The 18,787-nt window shown below is 40.3% G+C and overlaps 1 protein-coding gene across 7 annotated transcripts in view; it reads right to left on the bottom strand.

Moving 5' to 3' along the window:
• The window catches only part of ELAVL4 (ELAV like RNA binding protein 4), an 83,078-nt gene that overhangs the window by 61,526 nt on the left and 2,765 nt on the right, over positions 1-18,787 (bottom strand). The window contains exon 1 of one of the 7 annotated variants that reach the window (XM_030494313.1): positions 4,034-4,300. The exons of 2 other annotated variants lie outside the window; for them this stretch is intronic. In XM_030494313.1, the coding sequence (XP_030350173.1) occupies positions 4,034-4,081 (48 nt within the window). In that variant the 5' untranslated portion in view covers positions 4,082-4,300. Of the gene's footprint in view, positions 1-4; positions 370-572; positions 647-842; positions 1,155-3,594; positions 3,727-4,033; positions 4,301-18,787 lie in introns of those variants that run through there. 4 more of the 7 variants (XM_030494312.1, XM_030494316.1, XM_032920107.1 and 1 more) reach the window with 4 other exon arrangements.

Raw genomic sequence — 18,787 nt, 5'->3', positions numbered from 1 at the left:
TTACCATTTTCAAGCCATTCCACTCCATCTGTGATCACAAAGATGGACCCTTACAGCCCCTCACAGAGTCGAAAGCAAAAAGAGCGTTATGTAAAAGCTGACATTCCTTCTTACAGCGCTGCTGCCCAACGATGCAACAAAATCGACATATACTAGGCACTGCAACACATACAAGCCTCCTCCTCTTTTTATGAGGTCACGACAGGAAACTCTTTGAAATACAATATGCAGCATTTACTGAAGCTCATATAAATCACCCTCTTTTAAAATTACCATACCTATTGCGCAGTCCACCAAAAGAAAATTACCAATCTCAAGGCTTTTTTTTTCCACCACCACCCCCCCTCCATCCACCATCCCCCCGTTCTTGCCCCCCCCACCCCAGGATTTTGCTCGGCATTTGTATCTCCAAAATGTCAATGTGGAAATTAACTCCCCCCCCCCCCCCCCCCCCACTCCACTGCTTAAAAAAAAAAAAGCCTCTTCTTCCTTTTGCATTTCAGTTAGCCACATACCAGCCTTGCATTAGAAATGAGCTCTTTTCTCTTTATTCTGAGAGAAATCGCGATTACCTTAAAACGACAAAGTACATCCTTTATTAAAGGATACGCACACATTAAATATGAAAGAGAGGGAGCGAGGGAGAGGGAGAGAGAAAGGGAGAAAGGGGGGGAGAAAGGGAGAGATCATGTACAAACACATCAGTAGCAGAAAAACTAAATGCATGTGAAAACACAGACTGAGAATGATGCAGATTCGGGGAAAATCTGGATATGTTAGCTTCTAGATCTACCTCTATATAAACCCGCTACGATCCCATCTTTAAATCTACTAATACCTACCATAACCATTCTTAATGGCAAATATTGGGTCTTGAAAGGCTTCAACTCTTCTACAGATTTGCTAAGGTTTTTCGGGGAATTATTTTTTATTATTATTTTTTTTTCTTTAAAAAAAATCCACAAAGCACAGTGCTAGACGTTTGTGCAGCGAGAATAATAATAATAGTAATAAATAATAATAATAATAAATAATAATAATAAGCACAAATCTGCTGTTTTGTGGTCTTTTGTTGGCTGTTCCTCCCCGCAGGTACCGCGGTCCCCGAGCGGCGGCCCCCGGCGGCGGCAGCGGGCGGAGCGGCGCGGGCCCTGCTGGAACTGGCTGCCGGCGTCCCCCCGTTACAGCCATTTATGGGACCATCTGTCAGCGGCGGGCGGGCGCTGATTGGCCGCCGCCGCGCGGGGAGGGCGTTGCGACATCAGGTGCTATTGAAATTAGCCGCGGCCAGATTGACAGTGTTAATGATGGGGTGACCTCTGCAACAACAGAGACCAGATTTCTGAACTGCTGCTTGTGTCTAGTAATTAAGGCCCGGTTGAAGAAACAACACGCATCCCTCTATTTTTTTCCTTGTATTTATTATTTTTTATTATTATTATTATTATTGTTTTATATTTATTTATTTATTTTCCCCACCCTGCAGGAGCTCTCGGCCGTGGCGATGTCGTACCTCGGCCATGCTTCAGTGCCTACATCTTCTTACCTCCTGCCCGCTCGTCTCCCAGGTCCGGCGTATTTTAACCACCTTATCTTTTTCGACAGTTGCTTTCCGGAGAAATGCATATTTAATGATCTGCCTCTAGGCTTAAAGGCACAACAAAAGCACTCCCGACGTGCGTTTAAAGCTGCATTTATTTTCAGGTACTACTGATTTTAATAATCAACCCATCTCTCCCCCTTCCTTCAGCCCGGTGAGATTTTAAAAATACACATTTTTACAAGTGGATTTGATAGCACTGCCACTTGACGTCGTCTAAGGCACAGCAGACACCTATTTATCAGAGCTCCCCCTGAACAACAGTAGTATTTCAGAATCATTTCACCACCTCGCTTCATTTTTCTTCAGTTCTACAGGAAATAAAACATCAGCAAACTTTGGGTATTTAAAAGCATTTCCCCCCCCACCATTAGCCTTAGAGAGGAACGTGCTTAATTTAACAATGCACACTCATTAATCCTCTGCTCGCTGCTGCCGACAAACTAACAAAACTTCACTTCCAAACAGCAATATTTTACCCTCTCCCGACCACGGCAAGTTTATTAACAATTCTCACAAGTTAGGAAGCATTCATGTCTTTCTCCTTCTTGGGAGTTATTTTCCTGAAGCATGTTTTGGCCAAAGTAACAAGGCATGGCACCCTGTAATTGCAACTACCCTTGAATTTACATCCATCTCAACTAAAGGGAGTGAGGATTCTCAGTTAATGTATGCAAGAATCATTTAATTTTACCATCCACACATTCATTTCAACAGCCAAATATAATTTCTTCAAACTCAGTATCATTGCAAGCGTTTTTAAACAGAAGAGCTGATAACGGAGAAAGCTGGGATGGGCCATGTTATAAGCTCACTTAGCTCTTTCCTGGAGAAAGAAAACCTGGCTACAAACCACCAAAACCATTTGCAAAAATATGTGATCAGGTAATCTTTGTTCTATAAGTTTTATGTATTTTTTAAAGCATAAATACGCCCTGAAACTGCTCAGCTCTGAACTGACATTCTGCACATTTTAAATGTCTTTAAAACCGTAGACACACTCAAACACACAGAAAGACTAAACACACCCAATAAAACACATGAAATATAGTAAGCTTATAAAAATCCAGCTACGAACAGACCAAGCAAGGAGAAAAATCGCATTTAAAAGACATCAGAGAATCTATTTGTGGAATGAGCACTGAATTCAATTAAAATATGAACAATGTAAAAGGCTGCAGAGAGGATTTCTCTCACCATGCATCTTTCGGAGCATATTTGTAGCTTGGTAAAAAACTAGTAAAGATTCAACTAGCTTGTAAGGTAAGGTTTCCTAACTCAAATTTAAGTGACCTATTAGACTGAACACACAGGCATGAAAATGCTACAGAGCTAGTATATTACCATACATTCTTGTGCAAATATACGCCGAATATTAAAGTTAGATTTGTAATGCAAATTTTTACTCCAGGTCTCTTCAGGGGTTAATAACACTGAAGAAGGCATCCAGAAATTATTTTTAAGTCTTTTCAACTTCAGCTGACTTTGTTACTCAAAATTCGTTATGCATATCAAAAGATTCAGCCATTTTTCTGAAACAATAATTGCACGCTGCTCCTCTAAAACATCAGCTATCTTATCCGCCTAGAAACCCAGGTACTCTGCACACTGACCACTTTCCCCAAAAGCACCCCACACATGCAGTCTTTCTGAGGAACACTGAAACAAATGCTCAAACATCCTCAGAGGCCTCCCTCCGTAAAGACAAAGGCAGAATCCTATTGTTGAAAAAGTCAACCTTATTCTCGTCTTTCCAATAGTACCATTTATCTTTCAGGGTAAGGGACTGACCACCACATCACGGTTGTGACATTTGTAAAGCATCACATTCTCTATACAGCCTCTCCAGCATCAGCCAGCAAGCCCCTGAGCAAAGCATATTTTTAATGCAATCTTCCATCCCCACAAAAAGAAACTTGTCTTAAACAGCTAATCCAATATCAAAATGAAATCACAGGGTTGTTTCCCAGCCCCCCCCACCCCCCTCTCCTTACCATAAATGAGCAGTTTCTTGACTCATTAATGACAGTTTCCCTTAAAAGAAGTGATCTCATATCACTGAGCCCCTCTCCACCACGCATACATCCCAAAGGTTGCGGGTATCTTAGCATCAGTAGCCGCTAGCAAGCTCTCTCATACAGAGCCCAGATGGACTATACCAGAAGCCAATTCAGCGTTAATAACTACCTACTCTGTGCAGTTTAGAAGCCTTACGTGGCATAATGTCCTAGGCAACAGCAGCCGATTGAAACCGCAAATAAAAGACAACCCAATTCTCCAAAAGCATCAAAAGGAAAAAAATAATAAATTGAAGAATGATTTTTTCCCCAATCTCTTACTTTCATAAGATTAAACTGAATCCTTCAAACAAACATATGAAAAAGGAGAAAAATAAAAACAGATGCTGCCCAGAAAAAAGTGACAAAATATTACCTCATTATTTAACAAAGCAGCATTAAGCGTCCTGCTGATTTCAAACATCTTGCCACAGATTTTGGTTTAGAGAAACAGGAAGAATCCTTTGCAAGCCCTCTGTCTGCAAAGGGTTCTTCAATTTTCTTGCGCACAACAGAATAGTCAATATGTTATTTCCCTAGAGTTCGCACATTAAAACATCTAGTCAGTGAGCTGAATTTTCCCCTTATCACACTGTAGACTCCTGTTATATGTACTGCTCTCTTTGCAAGATTAGCCTGCCCCAAACATGGCTGTTGTTTAAACTATTCTTTAAAGTAACAGTTCACTCCATAACCACCAGGTGGGCAGTGTACACAGATTCAAGTAACCATCTTAAAAGATTTTTCTTGGAATAGCTGCTGGTTGTGATATACAGTATAAATCGCCCCTACACTTATCAAGCAGGAGGGGGGGGAAAAATAAAGATAGGGATTTCTGCACTAGTTTATGCCTTTTCCTGCCCAGAAGCAAGCCCATGCACTAAACCCCTAAAATCACTTCACTTTTACCATTGTTTTTCTTTTTAAAGGGACCTTAAAATTTATACAGGAGCGTTTCACTCAGCAAATATGAACTAAATGATAAAACCCAATCAGTTCTGAGAACAAACTGTAATTAAAAGGGAAAGCACGCCCATAGAAATGGTGTGCACTGCACAGGAAACCAGCTTTAAGTTCAGCACAACAGCGTTCTTTCATGGGAACACCAAATCCAGCATGTAAATAATTCACATGTGGATAGAGCTGTTAGAAAATATGAACTTATACCTTTGAGCAAATATGAAGACCACTTGATAAGATACTGCTATGACATATTTTGGCTTAAATTCATTTATGAAACCACTGTTGCACACATCAGAGCACACAACTGAAATACACAGGAAGGATACAGTTTTCAATAGCACCCAAGTCTCCCAAGTTACCGAACTGTCCCAATCCCTATGTGTCTGCAAGCTATTTAAACATTTTTTTCCCCTCTATTTAAGGTCAAATACCTCAAGGAATACTTCCATTACTACTAAAAAAAAATATATATATATATATACACATTCGCTCAACACTCTACAGCAACACCCAGAGGCCTGAATGAGATTGGGATCTTTGTGTTAGGTGCTGTACAAACACATTTGAAAAGTCATTTCATACCAAAGGATTTACAAACAACATTTACAAGACTGAAGCCCAAAACAGAGGCGTGACAAAGAACAACACACAAAGAGCACCACAAAATGTCTTTTACAAGCTGGGATGAATTGCTGGAGAACTGAGGCATCTCCTGCAACTACCTGTGCTAAGGCAGAACCCAAAAGATTATTTACTGAGATTAAAGAACAAATGCATCATATGGACAAAGGCTTCTTCAGATCTATCACCTATAAAGTACCATCACCTATTTTCGTCATTTACACCAATCCTTGCTGAGTAAGTATACGCAGAGTAGTGATTTTCTTTGTTGGCCTTTAACTAATAGTAAAGTGATGCAGTAATGACTTAACCTTCTTGAATATGTATTGAGTTTCAAGTCATCCCTTTTTATATGAGGAGAAAGGTTATTTGCATCGATTTCTGTTTGCATGAAATAAGCTTATTTTCTCATTCACCATATGCCTTGAACACTAATTAAAAGTGTCACTTTCTTCTAATGTAAAAACGTAATCATTCAGTAAATAAGTATTCTTGGCTTTTTAGTCTTTGTGATAATCTATTTAAGGACTTTTTATTTCCAGGTAACTTCAGTGCTTTCATTACCACACACTCTTCTGATTTAAAAAGAAGTGTTTTATAAATACATTTTTTTTTCTTCAAACAAAAAAGAAAAAATTAAATCTAGAAGTGCATCTTTAAGGACCCACACTCTTCTTACCCCGAGGCAAATCTATCCAATCAATATGAAACCATTCACATGCCACCATCTGCCAAGCTGTAGAGCAATGTGGCTGGAACAGACCTCTTAAAAAGCAGCAGTGGTCTCATTTTCAGTCTATTAGGAAAGCACCAGAGCTCTCATGTGCAAGGACACAAAACTCCAACTCAGACCTTCTCACACCAGTTTCTCTGTGCACTGCTGCAGAGCTCCTCTAATTTTTGCTGCTTGAGTTTTCATGCTAATCATCAAAGCAAGAGGGAGGAGAAAATGATCAGTAACAGCCCTATTTCACTGCAGTACGAAATAAAGAACTCTGTTTAATTCTATCCTAATATGATTAGAGCAAACCACTTAAATGCTGCTGCCTGCGAACTACAACCTGGCATTTTCCATCACCTAATTTTCCACTTTTCCAGAGGACTAAACATTCATGCCTAGAACTGCGTTATTCTTTTCCAAGACATTCCTATCGTGAAGTTAATATTTAATTCTGATCAAAGAGTATTTTGTTGTTTGACAGATGGGAGGGTGCAGGTGGATGAGGAACAAAGGAGACACACGCCAGAGTACGAGATGGATTTGAACTACAAAATGATTTAATAGAAGACAATGGGCTGGGAAAGGACATTACACAAGGCAAGCACTAGGGTTTGCCCTATGCAGTAATTCAAGAACCTCTGCGGAAGCAGTCTCCAGTTCAAGATATCACATCAACATTACCTTTAACAACACTGAGCTCACAAATAGCCTTTCCAACAGCAGATCTCATAATAATTATAAATACCCTCCACCACCTATACCCCTGGCAAATTCACTGCATGACTAACTAAAAAAGAGCAACAGAAGAAAAAGGGAACACGAAGGCGTGAGAAAAGGGAACGTACAGGGTTGCAAACCCCTTATGAATGTACACAGAGAAGAAATGAACTATTTTAAAACTAAACATGAAATGACAATGGAACATGAAAAGCTAAACATTTAATTCAGTGATGCTGAAAGTCACAAACTTGGATGGAAAAGCCAGGACCAAATTGTTCATGGCACCTAACCCAAAATCAGACTTCAGAAAACAGAAACAAAACAATAAGCAGTCCAGTTAGACAGACTGCCATTCTGTGTATGTGTGTGCACAAGATGGGATGGACCGGAGGCACAGAGGGAAAAACAATGGTTACATAGGTTATTTACCTTACAGTAAGTTTTTTCCCCTACTGTTATTTGAACAGATTACAATCAAGCGTATATATAAATAACAACACAGTTTGTTTAGCTACTGAATAGCTTAAAAACAACCAGCAAAATAAAACACCCTGCCAACTGCCCTGTGGAAATCAAGCAGGAGTGGATGATCGAGACTGTAACATTGCATGACACTGAAAATGTTCTTCAGGCAACTGCTCTTTGAGGTTAGTGAATTCATGTATTTGAAGGAGAATCAAATTTTTAAGGTTTCGCTACAAAATACATAACAGTCATGATAGTCTAACACTACCCACAAAAGGGCTGAAATACCATACAATTTATTAGGAAATAGTAGGTGAAAAAGATGACTGACATGGTTTGGAGCTTTTATTAGTTTCTTTTATTCGATGATCCTCTTGGAAACACAGGAACCTGTCTCTGCCTCCTCTTCTCCCCCTGCTGTGGACCCCACTGACAAGCTGTACAAGCTCTGCTGCTGATGCTATGTACTATCTGGTGCACTGAGATTCCTCCTGATGCTGGGGAGATTAAATATGCCACAGATATACCTGGAAAAGTTATCACCTTTTTGATCTGTGCCCAGAAAGAAAAGAATTACAAAATCCAACAAGAGTAGTTAAGAGACCTAGCTCCTTAGAGATGTCTGGAATGAAAAGACACTAAGATGCAAAACCAGGCAAAAAAAATCTTCCCATATACTTACAACTAAATGAGGAATTTAGATACGAAGCTTAGGCAAGTAGTCACAGTTCCCACAGAAATCACACTTCAGCTGCTTTTGCACAAATATGCTATTTAATGTTGCTTGCCCACTTTCTTTTTCATGCCTTATGAGATGTGTAATTTGGATGCTGCATAGCTGCTCTAAGTATCACACACCAATTTTCCGAAGATGTGTGTATTTGCAAATCCCACTGTGGATACTTATGTTTGAACACTGGGAGACTGGAACAAAATTCTCCAGGGCACACCAGAGCAGAGAGGTAACAAAATGAATACATGTACATAGCTCTGATGGCAAGAGAAATCTTAGTGATAGGAACCACATCTTCATTTTCAAACCTGAAACCTGGGCATCCATATGCATTCAGGCATGCACATACGTAAATAACCTCAGTAAAGGTGTACCCTGTGAATGTCAGGGTACAGGCCAGACAGGGAGATGGGCCAGCATTTACAGTGCAAGAAGGGTTTGGAGAAGATGATTCAGCATCTTCCCAGCACATCCGAAGGCCAGCAATATTCTTGGGACCTTGGCTCCATGCTCCTCTCCCAGCTCCTAACTAATGCTTTGCAAAACAGCATCCACTCAGTCACACAGCACATCTTGTCTGGCTAGTTTTCAATACATTTTAAAGAACCCCCAGTCAGTGCTGCGAGACTGAAAGCAAAAGGCAGCATATATCCTAGGGTAAATATGTAATTCAACATTAAGATATATCATCAATTCTTTTTCCCCCTTCCCAATTCTCTTACTTTTGACTCAGCAATATACATTTCAATGCTTTCAGTCCGCTGATTTTCTTCCTTTTAAATTTAGAGATAGTGTAACTAGTATTCAACAGACATCCTAAATTCTACAGTTTGTTTTCCTATCACCGCAAGCAGGATTCAACCCTACCTACAGAGAGAGTTAAAACATTTCTACACTGCTGTCAATTTTGTATAATACAGTTAGCAAAGTTTCAACTGAGCACAAATGAAGACGTTTTCAAAGATTTATGACTGCATTTTTAAAATGTATTTACTTGTAAATAATGAAAGGGCCTAGACACTGAAGAACTCTAGACTTACGAAGGAGATTTACATGAGTTCAGCCATTTTTAATGTGCCTATGCATGAGCACAAAAACCCTCATAAAAAATGTGAGCAGGGTCTTTCAACCAGCATTGCCTAATTTTAGAACAGTTGATGGATTTGCTTTAAACCAATCTGTAATACAGCGTGCTATACACCTTGCATTCAGGCCAAATAATATCAATAACAAGAACAAAGATAAAAACCTGAAAGGGGAATTAATGTGCTGATGTTTCCAAGCTTTGAGACAGTGATCAGAAAAAAGATCTGGGGAAGAATGTGAGGTGGCTGGATCAGAAAAAGAGATATAGGAAGAAACAAAGGAGACCTACGAGCAGCATGCAGAAGGGTTATGTCTCCTACAACTTGCAATTACCCAGGAAGGATGCAGAACCAGGAATGATACAAAAGACAATAAAGACAATAGAAAGTGTCAAGAGCTATTAATTGTCCCAATTACTTCTCGTAAGAACAGCTGGCACTTACATACAGTATTTCAGTAACACTAGGCAGAATGTAAGTAAGTATTACAATTTCATAAACAAACAAACCCAAAATTCACAACCACATCTGGGTCAAGCCTACCATGAGACCTATCCTCAAACCCATGGTGCTTAAAAGGAGAAAATAAAGTTTAAAATGGCTTACCTAAACAAATCAAGCTTGCCTCATGCTCCAAAGCTTACACTTGTATTTGCAAGTGTAAGGACTTGTGAGAAGCTTCCTGTGTGCATCTATTCTATTCTACTCCTTGAGAAATAAGGGTTAAATAACCTGCCCCAATAAGATACCCCAAAACTCATGGGTAAACAGCTCCCTCATGAACATGAGTCATGCAACTCTTTAGTGTATAATTTAAATTGCAGAAGTGACAATCTTAGAACTATAAGGAGAATGAAGAAGACAAAATACAAAGAGGGTAAAAGGTAGAGAAAACAGAGCAGATGCAACATTTAAGAAAAGGCCAGTGCTAACCCTGAACTCTCCACAATGACACACAAGTAGGAAGGGCCTAAAGAAAGGCAAGAGAAAAAGCAACCCAAAATCACCTGTGGCTCCTCTTCTTCCTCTCTACAGTTCCATGGAGCTAGCGTCTTGGATACGGATTATGCTGGTCAGGAAGCCCTAACATTTTCCTAACTATTTCTCACAGATTTCCATGTGTGCTTATGGTTTTCTCCTCTTTGCAAAGCATCAGACGTACCTTAACTGACGTTTTTTAGCTTCCTTTAAAATAGGGCAGATATAGAACAATGGGGACTTTTACCACTTTTTTATTAAAAGAAACCCATTCAAATTATGTTAGTAGCTATAGAAATTGTTTGAAAGCTAAACTTCCTAACAAATATTGTAACCCATATTTGGTGCTTGGGTTTCAAAGGATTTGTACAGCTGAGCTGGAGAAGCTGGCAGGTTAGCAACCAACAGTGAGTTTACTCCTACTCTGAACTGCCCGTACCACCGCCACAGGCAATATGTTTTCTTCACTACTTCAGGCTGACTTTTAACTCAATAGGCAGGTAAAAGAGAGGTGAAGCAGTAGCAGGCTGCTTTTGGTTTTTCCAGTCTGTGGACAAAAACTGTATGTGACTGGATGAGCTCTATAGCGTGGATGGATTTACTACAACTAAGGTCACACATCTGCTGGGGAGGCAGTCTCTTCAAGCCTGCTTGTACAGGCTCTCAGGGGAAATGGTCATTTCCAAGGCACAATTCACCTGTCCTGCTCTAGAAATCTCCTTAAAAGCAAGAGAAATCATGCTCTTAACTCCACTGGCTATGCATTAAGCAGCTCTCCAGTGACCACAAAGGGAGCCTAGCTCAGGTGGAAAGTTCATCTTGGGTCAGACCAATCCCACCATGGTGACTAAGGCAGATGGTCTTCAGTCGATGCTCACCTAGATGCAAGTTCACCTAAACTTCTGCATCCTGGAGTCTCTTACCACCACAGTGTGATCTTTAGTGTAACTCAGCATAGCTGTTCTTAAGTACAAGTCGCAATTCAAGGAACATGAGCTTCAGACAGTTCATGGACTGAGACACAATCCCACTGCTAAACGCATCTGTTAGAGCTACATAAAGCAAACGAGTACATCGGAAAAGCCCAACATGATGGAAGCCACATATGCATCTTATCAAAAGAAAAAACCCACCAAGGTTTATTTCATGAACTCTAGGCTAGGTGTTCTCTCTCTGGTTACAAAAGTTTTGATCCTGGACCATAACTCCAAACAGCAGAAGCCTCAAGAAAGAAAAAAAAAGGGTTCCAGTACATCCAATTTATGACTGTTGGGAAAAGCAACAATCACATCAAAACAGCTACTCTGAAACCTATCCAGCTACAGGCCATCACCCTGCAGTTTAAGAATATTTCACTCCAATGCTTGAACACATTTATATTCTTCAGGCAGTTTTCCTGATTTTTATAAGGATTCCCCAATGCAACAACAAACAATCTTTCTTTTAATAGTATCACTAGACGCACTGTAACCTGCATCTAGGGACATCCTGCTCTGCTCAGATAAAACTTAATTGTTCTTCTGACATGGAACAATGAACTTTAAACTCACCTAATAAACCAAACAGGCCTTTATTTTTAACATTTTCCAAAGTTTCAAGAGTCCATGGGTAACCAACAAACACCTAGTGAGCAAAGAACACACGGACTTCTTTAAATGGTGTCAAATGAAACATCAGATTTTATGCTGCTGTGGTAGAAGTCCTGCTTCCGTGGAAAACCAGAGATCAGTGATGCTGTAGAACATTTTACATAGAAAATTTCAACTGCTGGCAACAATTGGCAAAAATTCCTATAGTGTGTCTGTACAGTCTCTCTCCCCAGTTTCTATCGCCTGGATGATCTTTTGCTTCCTGCCAAAAGATCAGGTATTATAGGTGCACATCACAAAATGATGTCCCTTGGTAGTGTAAATTTCAGCTCCTGACCTTTTAGGTTAATGGCACTATTCAAATTTAAGACACAATTAAACTATCAACCGATTACTCCCAGTGACCTCACTGGTAACTGGAAGATGGTCAACATCGAGAATGAGGCCAATTATTTAGGTGCTATCATCCGTTCAGGAAACCACCCTCTTCAGCTGCTTTGGAGACTATCCCAGGCTCGTGGATGATGACATGGCTTTATCTATTCCTGCCTTTGTCACTTCTCAGCTGCCATATGCTAGGGCACGAAGATTTTGATGCTTGGGAAACACCTACTAGCGCAGAATGCTCCTCAGCAATCCAGATTGCTTTACACACACCAAACGTTTTCTTTTGCTCTTTCCACTGGCATCAGTCAGGATTTAGTAAGTTCAAGACTCCAGCCTTCACACACGGCCTGTGCCCACGACACACACAGACTACGAAAGCCTTCATGATAAAGACTGCAACTCTGCACATGTTGCTGACAGATGCAAAACTTCCTCAAAGTAATGAACTCCCTGAATCTCATCACTTGCTGTTCCACGTGGAAAGCAGGGCCACCCTTTCCTTCTGTATACTAAGATCCTAATAGTAATTTATTAAAAAATTCTGTTAAACTAGACACTACCGCACATGTTTCATAAGATTTTTAAATAATGAAGGAAGGAAGGAAAAGGCCATGTCACAGATAAAGTCACGTCGACTATCCAAACCAAAACTGATACTAAAAGAGATTGTTAAGGAAAAAACATCAAGTAGGTGTACACAGTAATCTTGCTCCAAGCGCTTCCAAACGACTCTGATGAGGCCCTCAGTGATATGGTTTAGTGGTGGTCTTGGCAGTCCTGGGGTAATGGTTGGACTTGGTGGTCTTTTCCAACCTGGCTGAATCTGTGAAAGAAACTGTTAAATCTTTTTCTGGTTTCTCAAACAGCTGAATAAAGCAAAGCCTTCATTAAGCTTGACTGCAGTGTTTTTAAAATTATTTCTACACAAGAGACTGCTTGTAAGGTTCAGATTAAGATGGGCAGGCCAGATGCTCTGATGTACCCAATTTGCTCATCAGCACTTTCCTATTCCTGTCCAGAAGCTCATCATAACCATTCTGTTAAAGCGGGACCGCTGAGCATCACAGCTGACAGGTTAACAGACAGGAGTAAAAAAAGCACATCAGCTGATGACAGTCCCATACCGCAAGAGGATCCCAAATGCATCGTTCAACACTACATAAGCAACATAACCTGGCACAATTTCAAACAGGTTTTCAGTAGAATCATCCGCAGAGAGCAGCATGAGATTCAGGGAGTCAAGCAGGGAAGAAGACCTGGGGCCATGCCGTTGTCACATGTGCTCCTCGGTCTTCAGTGCCCTGCGCAGTCCCACCTGCAGCCTCCATCCCTGGTCCAGCTCATCCATTTCAGCTCAGGGCTGGGGCAGAGAGGGCAAAAAGCCCAGCTTCTCACTTTGGAAGGAGACCACTTTACCCTTGACAAAGTGGACAGAGGAGTGAACAACAGGCTGCATACCTCCAGCTATAATCTCCAGCAATACACCTCTCAAGTATAGGGTTGGTATTTTTGAGTCAAACATTTGTAGGGTAAGACTGATTAGATGCACTGATATTGAACACAGATTCAAACAATGTGTGTCCATACTATATGCAGCATTCTAGTATTACAGATGATGTCTTTTAACTATATGGTTCCATGAAGGGTAGTTAGCTTTGGGTGTTGTTAACCCTCAGAACTCTGCTCAGCAATGAACTCTCATTAGCTACACCATCTGTGTAAGGGAACAACCTACAATGTCACAGCACATGGAGCCTGAGGATGAACTTAATATCTTTTCCCATGTACCATCAGAGGACAAGAAGAGAGATGTTTGGCATCAGTTTCTTTCCCTTCTGCTGCCAGAGGAAGATATCTGGGGTGGAAAGCAAGTTTCTTACCCCTCCAGTCACATTTGCCAGCTGTGGAAAACATAGAATGGCAGCTTCTTTTCCTCCTAAGGTCTCACTGGTCAAGAGGGAAATTTGGCTGTTCTGCTAGTGTTAAGATATCACTGGGCTCTGACATACTGGGAAGAAGAGAGGCTTCACAAATCATGTGAAAGAATAGAACCTCCTGACATTATTCACAGCCAGTGTAAATTACTTGATGGACTGGAAAGTGCCCAGCATGACATGGAATTGCATTGCAAATATACTGTATTTGTTGCTTTTGATCTTGTGACTCCTTCCTCTGTATCACACATCTACTAAGACAAGCTACGATATACACTGCCTGGTTCCTTCTCCCTACCTACACATAGGCCCTACTCAGGATTCTGATCCCTTAGCTGATTACTGCAGGAGCAACCTACACAGCAGACGTATGCAGGTCAGAGGGACTACAAGAAAATAAGAATATACCCCAGCACCAAGGGAAACGTGCAGTCATGTTCAAGACATATCTCTGCAAGTTCAGGTTTAGACCTCTTTTTCTAGGCACACAATTCTTCTAGAATCTGCTTTTCTAGTCAAATACCACACTCTCTCCTGAAAACGAAAAAAAGCAAAACAAGCCACCCAAATCAATCTGCTCAATGTGCTACTAACATCAGGAAATACCGTTTTTTCCCTCTCTACCAATCTCTTCTCATCTTTGATTCCTTGACCACTTTCATCTCTTTGTGCCACCATGTCAAAGTACAGATGCAGAGAGCAGTCCCAGTGCTGCCACGAGTTCTGCTTTACATGAGAGCCTGAGAAGAGCTCCAGTGAGCCAAGTACAAACCATAGTGTGGAGCAGTGAGTGAGAGGAAATTCACAAGGAGAGGGATTTGAATTACTCTTCCAAGACGTAATTAAAGCTGATGTTTTCCTTAAAGCAGTTAAATTCAGCACTGAGTACATTAACAGAAAGGCTAGCACTGCAAACACCAACAGACAACAGGCATCTCGATTCAACCAAAAAAGTAAATTGCCTGGATTATGAGATGCTACCTAGGATGTCAATAAGTGTAGACGAAGTGCTTTATGTCTTTTCATCACAGCATGGGAGAAAATCTCCCACATATCAAGGCTGCTAGTGGAAACCTTGTGCTGTGGAAACAATGCTTTCTCTAAGGTTTTAGTGTTCAGTTTTGCTGCCGTGCAGTTCCCTTCTATCTAAGGGATGAGCTCAAATTAAGGCTTTTCTTGGATGTTTGATTTTGTGAATCTTCTAGTAATTTAGCATCTTTGAAACTTCCACCTTTCTGTCACCCATTCAAGACTTGCCAGTGGGTTAGAAAGCTATAAAGCAGGGAATACACAACCAACAGACAAGCACAACAGGGTAAGGGCTTTTCTTAGAAAACTAGGAACACCACCAAACAAAAGCTATTAAAAAAAAAACACAGCTACTTGAATGAGGAGCAACAATTAAAAACTGTTGGCAAGTGACAGACTTGGAAACGGGAGTCTGAGTATCAGACTGGCTTTGTATCACATCAGCTTTATATCAAAACTTCAGTAAATGAAGCTTGCTAATCTCAGCTCTAGAAACAATTAAGCACCCACAGCTCTGGCAAAGCTATGGGTGCTTAATACAGCTCTACAGCACCACTGGAACAACTGGAGCAGCCAAACCCTGTTTGCACATCCACCCCTCTAAGCAGTGTAGCAGCCACTCTGCTGCAAACCCACAGGAAACCACACGCAGCCAACCACCAGGTAACTCATCAGATCCCTGAACAAGCTGCAACAGATTAGCCAGCGTTAACTTCTGTAAACTGGCATGCATGAGGAGGTGAGGGAGATCTTCTATAATCTGCAGCTAGGTCTACAGCAGAGGCTTTAGGATCCTCTATCTGGTAGGAGAATCCTTCCAGGAAGATGAGGTTTTTGGAAATCTTAGTGGGCAACGCACACAGGTGATGGGCAAGTTTTCTTTGGCCCACGGGTGCCAAGCCTTCTCTTTTGACCCAGAAAGCTCCTTCAATAAATGTACTTCCATTAAACAATAACTATTTTTGTATACCTTTGAGAATGTGGGGTTCTGCATAACCAACGAGCAACAGCTTAGCCAAAGGTAGCTTCACACGGGTTACTGCGGCTAAAGAAACAGGCAAGGATATCAGAATGCATGAACTGGTGTGTAAAACACTAAAAGAAAACTGAAATTCTGTATTCACAAGAGAAAGTAAACACAAGAGGATATACAGTGAACATTCTTGCTGGGAAGGTCAGGAAACCCACTGTCTACATATTACCCATAAGAAAGCATCAGCACGTAGGTGTTTATTTTATAGCAAGCCAGCATGCCTAAGAGAAAAAAGACCTAAAAACCAAGGGCAAACTTGAACAGCAGCAAGATGCAGAGACTCTTCAGCCATACATCGCATGGAAGTATGGAGGACAATGGTTCAAATAAAGTCAGCTGTGTTGGAAATAGTGCATGAAATCCCAGAAGTGACAAAACTACTAGTCAGTGAAGAAGATGAAAGGAGCCAAGTGGAAGAAATCAATCAAGAAGAAAAAGTAAGCTTTTTTTTTTTAATAAAGGCAGGCAAGGGGCCAGATAACATAAGATGGACACACATGCAAAAAGAAAAGGCACAGAAAAGTGTAGCTTTATCACTTGATGTACTTCTATACAATTTGATAACAAACTAAGAAGCGGGGACAGATTTGCTCCAAACTAAGGGATGATGGAAAGCAGTGAGGGGTGCAAACAATTTTTCTTGCCCTGAAAAGAAAACACCTTCTAATGCAAATGGATGAGCTGATTAACAAAGCTTGCAGAGACTGTTGTGAAAGCCGGGTGAATGGAGAGAACCCAAGGGAGACACTAAGAGCATGTAAACCAAATCAGGGAGCAGCTGACTGCATTGAGGAGGAAGAGGCTATAGGAGCACTTAGAAACACGAAAATAAGAATATGACCTAGGCTGTATGAAGCACCAGTAAACACATTGAAGTGGATGGCAACAGGAGGCATCTGTTCAATGTATTCTTAAACTGCAGAAGTACCAGCAGCTTTACAAATAATACCATTTATGATTACTACTTTTTATAATCAGGAGGATGCACCAGAAGACTTAATTTCAGTGAACTCATACAAAACCCACATAAAAACCCTCCTTCAGCACTAAAACCCAACTGTTGAAAGGTGGGAAAAGTCCTTAATTTATGGAAATCCCAAACCCAATCTTCCATGCATTAACTTTAAATCATTATGGAAACAAAGGCTGCGTATCTTCTCTACTGTGAAGATACAGAAGTACATTGCTTTAAAAAAAAAAAGTTTGCTATGTCAATGAAATTGCAGATGCTTCTGTGCACTTCAGGGACTTCAAACATTGCATCAATTATCTGAATAAGTAATGAAAAGACATTGTGAATAAAATGGTTCACCAAGCCTGGTTCACAAGTCAATTGCTTTTTGAATCCAGTAATATACTGTTATATTTGACATGTTATTCCTTTTTGTGAAAGGTTAAGAGTTTTCCATGCTTCTATGCTATACTTATTGCAAACAGTTTGGGGAGAAAAACAAACTGACAACATAGAAAAGGCTGCAAGTAGTACAACGTACATTTAGATCCTCCACTATAAGCCTCTTTCCATACTGAAAAACCCACTGAAACCAGAACTCTGAACTCCAACCAAAGGGGAAACATGAAAATCTCACCATCAGTTCAGGCCAGTGATAAGCAATTTAATGCTTTAAATGACAAACTGGACTGGGTCATGGTAGAACATGAAATGTCTGTTTGTTGAGCTCTCGTTTCCAAAGAGTTTCTCTTACTGGCACCTGGAAACAGAGCAAGCATAAGGCTGATTATCATTCCCGTAACCCCCAAGGAAAACTATCATGCAAGATGTTTGAGTAAGAGCAATGCTGTTTGAAGGCAGCATTCATAAACAGAACAAAGACTAAACAAAAGGCTAAACAAGTACATCATAATTAACAACTACAACCAAACTTTTAATTAAGATATGTAAGAAAAATCAAGGGGAGCTAATTAAAACCCACCAGCGTATATACTTTCTCAGAAAAATCTGAAGTGCTACTGTGAAGTAAACAGGCTAACTGGAAGTGACCACAATTATTTTGTCACTGTTACCGAGTTTAGTCATGATTTTTCAGCTTGCTCTTTAATCCTACATCTTGTCTGCACTCCTTTGTTGTTCGAATGCAGGATTCTTCCACCCAAATTCTTCAAAAACTCAGAAAAAGTGAAGAAAATACTAGAGATTTAACTTTCTATGACAGGCATATTTTGTCAATAGTTTTGAGACACCCTCTGTTCTGCCTAGGACAGTATTATTCTTACAGGGCCAGAATTACAATTATTGTACATTCCCTCCATTCATCCTCAAAATATCCACAGCTGCTACAAATGGATCCTGATACATTGCTACATCAATAATGCTATACTCTACATGTTTTTCTTTTATCCAGGCAGCTAGACCAGTAGAAAAATATGATGCTATTTCACACAGATTTTGCTGTTAGGTATGAACTTCCCTTAAGGCCTAAAAGCAGTTACAGATAATAGGAATCTAACTGGTAATATTAAAGGTTTTACTTCTTTCCTCTTATATACTACCCTTCCATGAAAATACATCCATTCTCATTACTTTTGCCATTCTTCAAGACTATTACCAGGCTGATTTGAACAGTAACAGTTAGTTAATGCTGATAGAAACAAGAATGAAAAATGCTGACACAACCTACAGTTATTTAAGAACTTATTTGCTACACATCTATTTCTAGAAAATTAATAAAAAGTTGCTGACTCCCAGCTGTAAGAACACCAGGTATACCCAGGCTAAATAAAAATAGGTAAAAAAGGAATTCCTACCCACAATCCCACAAAACAAACAGCAAAATGATTTACAATTAACAACTTCTGCCTCTCCCCAACAGTGTTGGCATGAAACCCAGCATCCTATTGAGATACAAGTCAA

The sequence above is a fragment of the Strigops habroptila genome, chromosome 8, assembly GCF_004027225.2.
Source record: "Strigops habroptila isolate Jane chromosome 8, bStrHab1.2.pri, whole genome shotgun sequence".
Taxonomy (NCBI): Eukaryota; Metazoa; Chordata; class Aves; order Psittaciformes; family Psittacidae; genus Strigops; species Strigops habroptila.
Note: the sequence above shows the minus strand (reverse complement) of the source record. Positions and strands in the feature narration are given on the sequence as shown.